This window comes from Hermetia illucens, chromosome 4 (genome assembly GCF_905115235.1).
Source record: "Hermetia illucens chromosome 4, iHerIll2.2.curated.20191125, whole genome shotgun sequence".
NCBI lineage: Eukaryota > Metazoa > Arthropoda > Insecta > Diptera > Stratiomyidae > Hermetia > Hermetia illucens.
Window position 1 is genome coordinate 52,722,485 of NC_051852.1, and position 13,327 is coordinate 52,735,811.

A 13,327-nucleotide genomic window follows, 5' to 3' on the forward strand; every position below is an offset into this window, starting at 1 on the left:
CTTCTAGAACTATACGATTTAACGTGAGTATAAATAATAATGTAGGACATAATACTGGAAGTAAGTTGATGCGGACTTAGGACCCCATCATTCTCAAAACGAATATTTCAGCTCTGGCCAAGCTCTGGTCAATAAGGTGGATTCGCGCTCAATATAATTCGTAGGCATGTCGTGTTCTGCGAGTTATATAAAGGAGCATTCAACATCTGCGAGCCGCTACGGTCACGCTGCTCCCAGGGCAGAGGTGAGGCAGCGTCTGACGATTTGCCTCTGCCCTGGTATGAAACCGTAAAGCCGTCGTCGCTTGACTTTTTTTACTGGAAGTAAGGTTTGAATTTACTGCGCCCCAAGAATTCACACATGGAATTCATTCTCATACATACATTATAGTGATAATATATATCAGCGTCACAATAAACTGAGCAGTAGTAAGGACGTTTCAAGAACATAAGAAAAACGATGCGTATTTTTCAAAAATATTTTTGAAAAATCAAAACATATACAAATGAAATAAACAAAATCATTAGATTATCTTTAGTGGTTGCTTTGCAATTAATTCTCAAAAATAGGCTTGAAAATTGCGATTTACGATAGAAGACCGCCTTAAAATACCATCTATATCGATATTCGTTCAAATAAAGTGAATAATAGCATATTATATAATTATATAAATTCATCATAGAATCTTAAACTTCTGCAGCAATATAAGCTATGATATAAGGCATGAAGTTGCCAAGTTTCGTGGAAATCGCAGTATTTCTAACAAAGTTGTAATAGGTCAAAGTTGTCGCTTTTGCGCAAATTTACTGCAATCTAAGACTTTGAATGTCTCTCGCACAAGAAAAACACACAACACAACCTTTCAGTGCCGAAGCGTCTAGTTTCTGGTTTCCCCACTTGAAATATGGAACTTGTATATCGCAATCTCTTTGATGAGGAGACCCAAGCAACAACCAACATTCTGATTTTTATTATTTTATTATAAATTAAGAAAAGAACTTATACTGTAAATATTTTTATTTTCCTTCCGCATACAATTGTTTCGGAGACCACGTGCCTCCTTCACCACTAGCATTGATGAAGGAGACTAATCAATCAAGCAAATAGGTACTAGCACTGATGAAGGAGGCACATGGTCTCTGAAACAATTGTATGCGCAAGGAGAATAAAAACATTTACAGTATCAGAAACAATACCTAGTTCTTTTCTTAATTCATATATTAACTGTAAAAAAAAACATGGGCAATATTTTTTTTTATTTTATCGTTATTTTAACATTTCTAAATGGCTAGGAAAATTAAAAATATGAAAGGTTTTCCCTAATCAATTTTAACAAGGAATCAAAGAAAACAATATGTACGGAAGGTTCCCAATTATCCCATTAAAATAAAATTAACTTTGTTGTTATTTTATTTCAGATGTAAATAGAAACGTTGCTGGATATGTGCACATTGATATATCTGTGTAGACCTGCATCTACGATAAGCCACAAATTCATTTGTTTACATACTTAAGAGATTATTAAATACAATGTCTTATCTATACATTTCCGAAGCTTTACGACGCCTCCGGATTACTACATGCAATCTTATCAACCAATTTTAAGATATCTTCCTAGGCGAAAATTTAATCGCAACTTTTTCGCAAGCTATAAATTCGCATTTTTGCGTAGAGTGAATTTAGTTATTGAGCTATGGCGTTCGCAATTGTGTTCTTGGTGTTTGCGCTCACAGTTATTAGCACTAGCAAGGCAGGTCCAGCAGGTCGTATAATAAACGGGAATACAATTGATGAAAATGACTTTCCGTGGCACGCGTCTATCGAAGCTATTGATTCAAACGAGACTAAAGAATGCGGTGGGACAATTATATCGTCGGAGTGGATTTTAACTGCCGGACAGTGTGTCAAAGGTTTCGATAGTTTCAAAATTATTCTGGGCCGAAACGAAAGCAATTATTCGCAACTCACACTTTACTCTAATGTATCAGTTCTTCATCCTGATTATTCGGGCCCTTTGTCTAATGACCTGGCTCTCATCAAGCTTCCGATTCCGTTGGAGTTCTCTGATCAGATTAAACCAGTTAAACTACCGAACAAATCACATCAACTCATCACATTCGTCGGATGTAAATCAAGAATAGCTGGTTGGGAGACACCATCTTTGGCAAACGACGGACCCTTATATTTTGCCGAGCTATCTGTGATTGAAAAGTCTAAATGCATACAGTACTTGGGCTCCCAGATAACCGATAAAAACATTTGCGCCGAAGCTCTGAAGAAAGGCAATATTACACCAGGTGATTACGGTGCGGCGCTTGTCATTTTTGAGGATGCTGCATGGATGCAAATTGGAGTTGCATCATTTACCCAACCTGCATCAGGGACTATGTCGGCGTATATGCGGTTACCCTTATATCTTGACTGGATAAACCAAGAAACACAGGGGACTCAGTAGTTGCCACAGGGCACCTACATTGAAGTCTGCACCAAACAATCATCTCTCTATGAATTGATCTAAGTGAAACTAAGTCATAAAATATAGTTTGATTTGATATATATATATATTTAAGTGCACATATATTATGTATTAAATTTTTTTAATGTATTTTCATACTTCATTTGTCACGCCATCATTTCTATATTTATAAAACATTACATTATTGTACATTTTTTATACTTTCATCTGATATATGTATCTAAATACACTTTTATACAAAAACCATATCTTTATCTTCTATTCACTGTTTACGTCTCCCCGGTACAAAGTCAGTCATGGACGTGACACATTTCGAATGTGAGTTTTATCACGAATGCAACGAATTATTGGATCTAGAAACACATTAATCACTTTGAAGCCTATCTATTGATAAGGAATCCCGGAAGCTGATTGACGTCCTCAAAGTAATTGTAGTAACAGCATTTTTCCTTAAATTCTTCTAATGTTGGTGGCCATATCATTCAGAGTTGTATCACATAGTTATCTACGTGCAAGTACATGACAAGTAGAAAATTCTAGGTCATACAATAGTCCCCCTACTTTAACACAGCAGTGATATTAGGGGGTAATGAATTTAAGTCCAAAAAGTATACTGTATAGTATTCAACTTATTTTAATGTATTACTAGATGCATGTGTGGCTATAAATTCCACTGTAGGAGGAATTTAAAATCCAGTAGTCTTCTTAAAAAACAAATGATAATAGTTAAAAATCAACACACGAAGTAAATACTATTCAAGTTGGCTACAAAATATGCAGGTCACACCTGGGGTTATCAGACTTACCTCGCAAAAACATAACAGTTTCTGAAACAATAAATAATAAAACTGATAAGGAGAGGTGGACATCGACCTGCAAATATTCTTGTGGAATGGCGCATTTTTATCGTTAAGTAATTATGTAATACTACACAGAAATAAAATGCCAACCGGACAGTATGTATGTTTGCAACACTTTTTACAATATCTAAAAAGAAGTAACCACACCATCTATCTTAAAGTGTCAAGAACAGTACACTGCGCCCTCTCCACCCCTTCCTAGATCTAAAGAAGGTGTTTGACCCTTTACCATAAAAACTGATTCGGTATGTACTACGGCAGCATCTAGTCCCAGAGGAAAAACTCGTTCCGGTTCCAAATAACAGAGTTTTGCAGGTACATAGAAATTGCTCCGTGTCTCCGTTGTTCTTATCATTGACGTCCAATGTCCTACACTTTTTTGTACGCAATTATGTTTTCCCATTGTCTCATAACAAAGCCAATCTCGCGACATGTCCAAATGAAAGATCAACGCACCCATAGCACGGTTTAAGCCTAAATCCAAGCCTGATGAGTAGTGGGTGGAAACAGGAGATTCCCACGAGCAGAGAGTTTTCTCGGGATCCCGCAATAAGAAATTTCAATGAGAAAAAAGGATAATAGGGAAGGGGCGAATAACTTTCACTAATTTCATTTAATTTGCACCCCGAGCCCCGCTATTCCGCATAATTTGCACTCCGGGCCCCGATTTTTTCCTTACGGCCCTGTCTAAATCCGAAGCAGAGTTTCTGATGACAGAGGCCAAAAAGCAGAGAGAGAGAGCAGAGAGTTTTCTCGGGATCCCGCAATAAGAAATTTCAATGAGAAAAAAGGATAATAGGGAAGGGGCGAATAACTTTCACTAATTTCATTTAATTTGCACCCCGAGCCCCGCTATTCCGCATAATTTGCACTCCGGGCCCCGATTTTTTCCTTACGGCCCTGTCTAAATCCGAAGCAGAGTTTCTGATGACAGAGGCCAAAAAGCTGGTATGATCACTGTCGATGACCTATCTAGAATATAACGTTTTAATCACATTGGGTTGGCGCCTTAGCCAATAGGAAACTATACCTTGAAATTACTTCATGTATAAGCCGATGAAACGATGTTCCACAGATGGCGCCTTTTGCAATCAACGCATATAATGCCGTGTACAGACACTTGCTGTTTGCCGCAAACTCCAAACCTTTAACAAATATTTACCTTGATTTTGCGCATCAACATCGTCACTGTATGCAACCAAGTTGTTGGCGCGAGATTGCACTTGTGTAGGCAAGATGCAGTTGTCACAACTAATCGGTCTATCAAAACTTGCCCACAGACGTGCAATCTCGTTGCAACCGCAACTTGCCGACAAACGTCCAATCTTCCTGCATCCAACAACCTACTTTATAACTTGCTTGCACGTATGTGACTAGTATCAAGCCGGCTCAACACGTTTATTGCTCGCCGCAACACAGTGTGAACGAAAGGTCTGTCTTCGACTTCATTAAAGATTCATTTAGGATTAATGATCTTCATGGAATCTGTGAGCGAATGATGCTTCAAAATTCCTCTGTCGGATGCCTGTTTTTAGTTTCTATTTTCGCGCATGAACTTTTCAGGAAAACGTTTGGTTGATCTAAGCTACTTACTCAAGGGCAGTGAAGCAAATAACAGTTTTAAGATCAACAGTGCGTTGGTATAAAGATAGGCTTCATTGAGTAAGTGGAAATATTATATTTTACAAGTATATTATAGAAAAAACATTTCATTTTTAAAGCAAGTAAGCAAAGTATTGTTTTTCAACCCCGCGCAGTAAGCATATTTTTTCCTGCTAGGAAACTCAAAAACTCCTAGCAACGCGCGATGTGAATTACAATTCAATGAACTTTCCACGCCGGCGAAGTTCGCTCCAAGTCGGCAAGATTCGTTCACACATTTCACACCGCTCATCCCAATAGGAAAACTTGAAAACGATTTCTTTGGAAGCGAAATGGAAGTACTTTCCTGCCATATCCAAAAGTCCATCGTTATTCAGTAATTGTTCCTTTAGAAGCGAAGTGGATGCACTTCCTGTCCATAACTTCTTAGCAAGCACTTACATACTTTTGCCATTTTCATAAATAATCAGGCTTTATTTATAATTGCAATTTCACTCGCTTTTTGAAAGAATAATGTCAAATTTTTATGATGCTGTCTTTAGTGGAGTGAACGTGAAAGTGCGAAAATTGTCTAGAAAGGTCAGTTTTTTATTCATTATCTCTTAATTGAGTCTCAAATATGTATGATACCAAATGTAGATATTGTAAAAATTACTAAAATGTAATAGATGAGCGCGGAAAATTCTAATCAGTGTGCGTTCAGTAAAAGACAAATCAACAAATTGCGGAAACAAGGGAAAACTGGAATTTGTAATGTTCTCCTTCCCTTGCATTTGAGAAATAAAAATACAATAAAATATTTAAAGCAATCAAAAGATTTACATATTTACCCATTATCTTATTTATAGTATGATTACGTTTTCCTCATAAAACTGGCTTTATCATACGCAAGGCCAAGGATTTATAATCTGTGTTTTGACAAAAATGCTAACAGTTCAGTTGCACGTAACTGCGGAACTAAAAAGTCTTGTTAAAATATAGACGAAGTGCAGCACATGGTTTAGGATTCAAACTTTCTGTGTGCATTCAGAAGGAATTTTCATTTTTTTCTTTCTTTATAATTCCGGACATAACTGCACTCATACTGATTAATAATTTTTAGGGTTTTTATTTTTCAGATTAAAATAGCCAGAATGGTTAACATTGTCTAGGACCTATTTTTTTTTATTTCAAAAAATTTTTTTTGTATTAAAAAATTTAAGTAATAATAAGTCCAAAAAATTGAAATATGGGTTTTCTTTATTTTTATGATACAAAAAGTCCACAATATACCTAAAATAGGGAGGTCGTTGGTAAAAAATAAAAATAACAGAGTCCAGAATAGATCACTGTGGAACACCAGAGGAGGGGAAGAAGGAGCGGAAAGTGCAGCCGTTAAAAGAGACGCAGCAGGATCGGATGGAAAAGTAAGAGGCAAGCCATAAAACAAGTGGTATGGGCACGCTTAGAGGCGAGAAATAGTAGAGTAGTAGAAGTATCTTATGGTTTACAGTGTCGAAGGCTTTAGCGAAATCAGTGTAAATGGCATGTATAATACTTCTTGCCGTGAATTTAGGTATTTGGCGACAAAGTTGGCAAAGTCAAGCAGGTTGGAGTGGAGTGGACCTACGTTTAACAAAGCCGTGTTGCTCTTTCATTATGTAGTGGCCGAAGATTTTAGAACAGGGGAAGGGGAGGGAAATGGGACGGTAATTCTCGGCAAGTGTACGATCGCCACTTTTGTGTATAGGGATGATGAGAGTCTCTTTCTACAAGCCGGGAAAATGATACTCTTCGAGGCTTTTGTTGAAAATAAGGGAGATGGACTTACCAGTTTTAAGCAAAAAGAGGTTTTTAAGACTATCGTAGCCAGGTCCGACATTAGCATCAAGCTTGCCAATGAGGTACTCGACAAGAAGAGGGGTAAGGAGGGGAATGGGAGGCGATTCGGGCCAGGCTACATCCACTATCGAGAGGGATTCGGAGGAAAAAGGGGGAACATAGACTGAGGAAAAGTAGCGGCAGAGTAAATCACAAGATAGTTGGGGGGAGTTGGCTGAGATGCCAGAGAATTTAACGGACGGAGGGGATAGCTCATAAAGGTATCACGTTGTAAACCGGATAGCCCCATACGCCCAGAACATCATTGGCCCATACCAAACAGGCTTCACTCCAGGCAAATCAGCAACAGATCAGATTTTCTCTCTGCGGCAAGCGATGGAAAAACTCTTGGAATATGGACAAAAGTTGCACCATCTATTCATCGAGTTTAAAGCCGCCTATGATAGCATAGCCAGGGTAAAACTGTACACGGCCATAAGAGAATTCGGTATCCCTACGACATTAATAAGACTGACTGGGCTGACCCAGACCAATGTGCGAGGCCAGATAAAAGCAGCAGGATCACTCTCAAGACCATTCGACATCAACAACAGTCTACGACAAGGGGATGCCCTTTCATGCGTCCTCTTTAACCTGGTCCTTGAGAAAGTGATCCGTGATGCTGAGGTAAATGCAAGAGGTACGATCCTCTTTAAGTCCACCCAACTACTGGCCTATGCTGCCTATATGAGACGTACAAACTGCCTTCATCCAGATCGAGCAAGCGGCCATTGGGGCGAGATCTTCGGCTGTACATCAATGAAGGGAGGACAAAATATATGGTGGCAACGTCAGCACCGAAAACGAACCAGTCACCAACATCAAACCGCACTGGTCAAACAGGAAGAATAAGGATAGGAGAATACAACTTTGAGACCGTTGATAATTTCTCCTATCTAGTGTCGAAAATCACAACCGATAACAGCTACGATGATGAAATCCGCGCACGGTTGTTGTCAGCCAATAGAGGCTATTTCAGCTTACAAAAACTGTTCCGCTCAAAACGTCTCACCATAGGGTCAAAGTTCTTACTGTACAAGACTACGATCTTGCCAGTCCTCATGTATTCCTCGGAAACTTGGGTTCTTAGCAAGAAAAATTGCGAACTCTTGGCCGTGTTCGAGAGAAGAATCCTCCGAAGAACTTTTGGCCCCCTACATGAGGATGGACGATTCCGTAGCCTACATAACGATGATATCTATGAGCGATACCACGACCGTCCGGTTGTGGATAAAATCCGGCTCAATAAGTTACGGTGGGCGGGTCACTTGATCCGTGTGAATGAGGGTGATCCAGCCCGGAAAGTCTATAAGGCCAATATCTATGGTAGAAAAAGAAGACGAGGCAGACCCTGCCTAAGAAGGAGCGATGGCGTAGTCCAGGACGCCAGACAGTTTTAGGGATATCGAATTGGTGGACCTCGGCGCAAAACCGGGATGTTTGGAAACATTCCGAAACGTTCCTTATTAAAGCAAGCCTAGACCGGATACCGGTTGTTGCGCCGTTGATGATGATGATGATGAGGGGATAGCTGGGCAGAACAGCGGGAGTTGCGAATGTGGGACCAGAAAAGTTTGAGGTTTCCGCGCTTTAGTGAGTTTTCAACACTGGTCAAATATTCCTTTCTGGACTTGCGTATTAGGGATTTGAGCGAGGAATGTAGAGATTTGAAAAAAAACTAGAACTAGAAGATAGGAACTTCTTCCTCGCAGTATGTTTTTGACGTAGTTTTTTGTGGACTTCAGTGGTGAACCAGACAGGGTAAGAGCATAAGCACTTAAGGGGAGGGGACGTAACAAGTAAGAATATCAGATAAAGTGGTATAGAAGGTGTGGAGTGCTTGGTCACACGTAAATGGAGAGAGGAGGTGAACCCAGTTGATTGCCTTGCAAGTTCGCCTTACGAAAGTTGAACTTGATAGGCAGCGAGCGACAGGAGAGTCGGGTCGGGATATCTGAGCATCGAACTCAAGAGCAGGATGATGGGCGTCAGGGGCAACGTGAGACGGGGCATGAAGGGAATGGGAAAGGCAACACCCAGGAAGATTAGAGAGGACAAGATCAAGAGTGCAATCTAAGTGGTTTCTGGAAAGGTTAAACTGGAGGACGCCACAAGTGTACATGAAAGTGGATAGAGGAAAGGAAGGGTGGATGGAGTTTTTGTTAGGAAGGGACGGGAGGCCAGGCGAGCATGGGAAGATTAAAGTCGCCACAGAAGATCAAAAGAAGTGAGAGAAACAAAACGATTAGGACCTCTGATAATCTGTCGAAGAAATCCTTGTACAGAGAAGGTAGACTGATGCATGCAAATATACACACGATATGATAAAGGAGTATACATTAGGAGGAATAACTCAGACAGAACTGTAGTTGGAGGAGGAGGAGCAAAAGATGCACGGCACGGAGAGGGGACTTAACAGCTATTAGAGATCCTCCGCCAGTTGTCTTGCCAAGCGCAGCGCAGTCTCTGTCACAACCAAAGACAGAGTAACCTTCGAGGAGCTCTGAATCTAAAATCATGTCATCCAGCCAGGTTTCAGAAATGCAGATCACGTGATGTTGGAATGCTAAGGCAGACAGTTTGAAATCCGACAGCTTGGTCCTTAGACCCCTTACGTCTTGATAAAAGAGTCTAAAGTTGTCGGAGTTGCCTCTGCCCTGGAGGAAGCCGTTAGTCATTCTTTCTATTTTTTGAATACTTGGGTTCTATGCACAAAACGAGGGGACCGGTGAACAAAAGGAAATGTAAGTAGCTTTTCATCTGGTCCGGTATAACATCAAGTAAGTGGGGATCCCTCAGATTCCAAACCAAAAAAAAATAGCTTTAGCCTGGGTTAGGCTTAAAGTACTGGCGGGTTGTTGGATATAATTGATACCCTTGTTGTATTTGTGATTATATAAAAAAAGCGATTTCCATCTGTTGTCACTTTCGGTCACGCTGCTCCCAGGGCAGAGGTGAAACAGCGTCTAATGCGTTGCGTCTGGCCTGGACGAAACCGTTAGTCTTTCTTTCTATTTTTTTAATACTTGGGTTCTATACCCAAAACGGGGGGTTCGTGGGCCAAAAAACGAGAGTAAGTTGGCCTCTATCGGGTCCGGTCTAACATCAAGTAGATGTGGACTTAGGATCCTTCATATCCAAAACAAAAAAAAACATCGAATATGCCAAACCTAATATTATCAAAAAATGGATTTGATAAACAATTCCCTTATTTGTAACTAGTCATCTTTTTCTTGGAACAAACTATATAGATATATTTGTATATCTATATAGTTTCTAAAAGCAGACAATAAAATTGAAAAGCGTGTTTCAAAAGCAAATATTGCTAACAAAATCATTCTAACCTATGTCACTTTAAAGTATGGTAAATTGAGAGTAGTATACCAAAAAATAGGTTTCTAGTTTCATGTATACTCAACATTTATTTGTGTAAACATAAAAGAGCCTTAACACCTCTCATAAATGAAATTATTTTTGGTTGCAGTAACAAATCCTACAGATAACAGCCTTCAACTTCATACAATTATGTTGTATTTCCCAAATACATAATTTTGCCTGTGTTATATATGATAATTGTACAGATTTTAGGATTCGGTTAAAAGCAGCTATTATCGTGACGAATGATAACAATTGTGAAAATATCAAGGTGCATCTGTAGCCGGGTTGACTGTAAACTTTCGTCAGCTTCAAAAGTTAATAATCAATCAGTTAATTGAATTGTATATGGTTTTTTCAGTTAAGTCCGTAATTTTCCTAACCAAATTGATAATATTCCCAAAAAAATTCATAATATGGGATACGGCGACAAAATTTAACTTTTAGAAAATAATGGACTACACACATTTTTCTCGTTCCTAACGACGTGCAAGACATGTCGTTTGTAGTTTTACTCTATTAAAGACAATTTAGTCATCCAAAAACAAATTTTATTTACTGAACAAAAATTTGTCCTCTAAGACTCTTTTCCATTGACTAAATCCACGAATTTTGTCAAAGCTAATTATTTAACAGTTTTCGTCTCCTCTCATAGCCTTTTCGTCATACAATAAATTTTAGCAATAATAATAATAATGAAATTCTTGAAAATAATTTCTTAAATTTACTCTGAAATACAAGCAAATTGCTAACCGATAAAACTCTCTGGCAATAGTCTACTTATTTTAATAAAATTTTCAAGCAGCTTGGGAGTTTCGTAAGGTACTGTTTCTAAAAAAAAAGAGAAATGTTAACGGATAATGTAATGAAAGCCTCAAAAACTGGACGGCCAAGACGATTCAAAGCTAGAAAAACAAATTAAACGAATAAGTTCCAAGAAGACCATCAACTAAAATAAAATAAGAAATCCGCCATCAATGTAATGTGAATTGCTTGGATTGCACTCTGGAACGTAGGTTATGTGATGCTGGACTTATGGGAAAGGTTGCAGTTAAGAAACTCCTCATCTTCAACCGCCACCCCAGAATTATGTTTGCTGAACGTTATTTGAACCCCTCAAAATTGAAGTACTGTCCTCTGGAGTGATAAAAGCCAATTTCACGTCTTTAATTCGTCCGTTAGATTGTATTTGAGATGGTCAACCGAGGGGAAAAAATAGAATATTAATTATCAATCGTCAACCCTAAAATATGATGGTGGTTTGAGAATGCTTTTCTTCATCTGGTAGGGGAGCACGAATAAAAACAAGTCGGAACGCTGCAAGCTGAATTCTTCGGGTATAAAGGTTTTGTATTCATCTTGTGAGAAATTTCCTATGCACGTTTTTCCATTCGAATGTAGCTAAAAATTAAAAATATTCCTCCGTTCATATGAGTTCTCTTTATATGATGATCGCTTAATTCATTAATGTACTTAAATTCACGTGAAACACACAACTTTGACCTTCTACAACGGTGCCAAATTTTGTACTTCTAGGATGAACTTAAAGGGGGCTTTCGTGTATATTTCGCAAATATGGTAATATGCTATATATATATGACCATATTCTGTAAAAAAAAATGTGCACCTTCCTTACTCTTGCTTCAACTTTCCGATCTTTTAGCCACATTTTAGCCAAGAATGCCCAGTGGTACGTCTGTGAAGGCTATACACACAGTGACCACCAGGCCATTATTTTTGAAACCATACAATGTACAAAAATAAATTGGCCCAGAAAGTCAGCTATAAGATGAGCAGCTAACAAGTTTGACGAGGAAACTATTAAAGAAGTTTTGCAGCAAAATAAAACGCTTGACGGAAACGTAGATGAAGTTACAGCCAGCATGTGACTCGTCCATACCAAGGTGCAATATATCCCAGCAACAAGCTCCGACCTTTTGGTGGAACGGGCTGCCTCAACACCAGGTACAGTCAGTGAAACAGAAATCGATCCGGATACGAGCAGCTACATGAGCAATACAAAGAGACTCGGAAGAAATTGTATGTGACTGTAATTAAAAGTAAGAATGATCACTTTAAGCAACTATGTAAAGAAGCTAACAGGGGCCCCTAGGACTGCGCATACAAAACAATAATGTCGCAAGTCAAAGAAAAACGCTCTCCATCGATTAATTGCCCAAGATTCCTACATGAAAAAGTGGTGCCCTCTTTTTTTTTACAAAATATGGGTATCGCCAACTTTCTCACCGTCGAGTTAGACCCAGCTGAAATTCCAAAGGTAAGTGAGGAGGAGGTCCTAGAAGCCGTGAAGAAAATAGCCGAAAATAAAGTCCTTGGCCTAGATAGTATCCCCCAACAGATCACTTAAGGCAACAGTCAAAATAGTGCCTAATATATTTCCCACACAATGGAGGAAGCAGAAACTAATAATTATTCCCAAGCGAAAAAAAACTTTTGGGTGAACCTTCGTCCTACAGGCCGATATGCATATCAACTAACACTGGAGTATCATTCCAAAGCATAATCCATAACATTACTTACCAATGCCGGCAAGGAAGGCACGCTCTCAGAGAATTAGTCCGGTTTTCGAAAGAGGAGGTCTACAACCGATGCAGTTTACCTGATGACAAACATTCGACGGGACTAGACAATGATAATACTCGATGTGAAGAATGCCACTTAATTCCGCGAGGTGAACTAAAATACAAGTGTCCCTAATCAAATTAGGTGGGCCGAAGTACCTGTTGCGTAAGCACTAATCGCGAGAATGCTACCAAATATAGGTGGTCAAAAGCCGAGCCGTCGACTCCTCATTTCAAGGCTGGTCAGCTAATTCCTACTATATGCAGTTCCAGTGCGGGCAGATGCATTGGAAAATAAAGCAAGTATAGGAAAAACTGGAGCTGCGATTCGCATAAGTGCACTCCGAACGCTTTGCGTGGTAGTAGGAATGATCCCGATTGATATTCTGGCGAGAGAAGGCCAACGCGTTTATGATCGAACGTATCTCACCGCAGAATCTACTGCCCGACAGTGGTACTATGCTCGAAGTTCAACTATCTCAGAATGGCTGGAGAGTACACACGAAACCTTAATAGACGGGAATATTATTTGAGAACAAAAACATCCTAGAGAATACGATTCTACAATATAC

At 39.2% G+C, this 13,327-nt stretch overlaps 2 protein-coding genes across 2 annotated transcripts in view; one reads left to right on the plus strand and one right to left on the minus strand.

Moving 5' to 3' along the window:
* Positions 1-13,327, minus strand: part of LOC119655103 (sodium channel protein Nach) — an 86,201-nt gene that overhangs the window by 40,562 nt on the left and 32,312 nt on the right. The gene's annotated exons all lie outside the window — the stretch shown is intronic.
* Positions 1,673-3,435, plus strand: LOC119655104 (vitamin K-dependent protein C-like). The gene has a single exon (XM_038060826.1). The coding sequence runs from the start codon at positions 1,694-1,696 to the stop codon at positions 2,453-2,455; it is 762 nt and encodes a 253-aa protein (XP_037916754.1). The 5' UTR covers positions 1,673-1,693; the 3' UTR covers positions 2,456-3,435.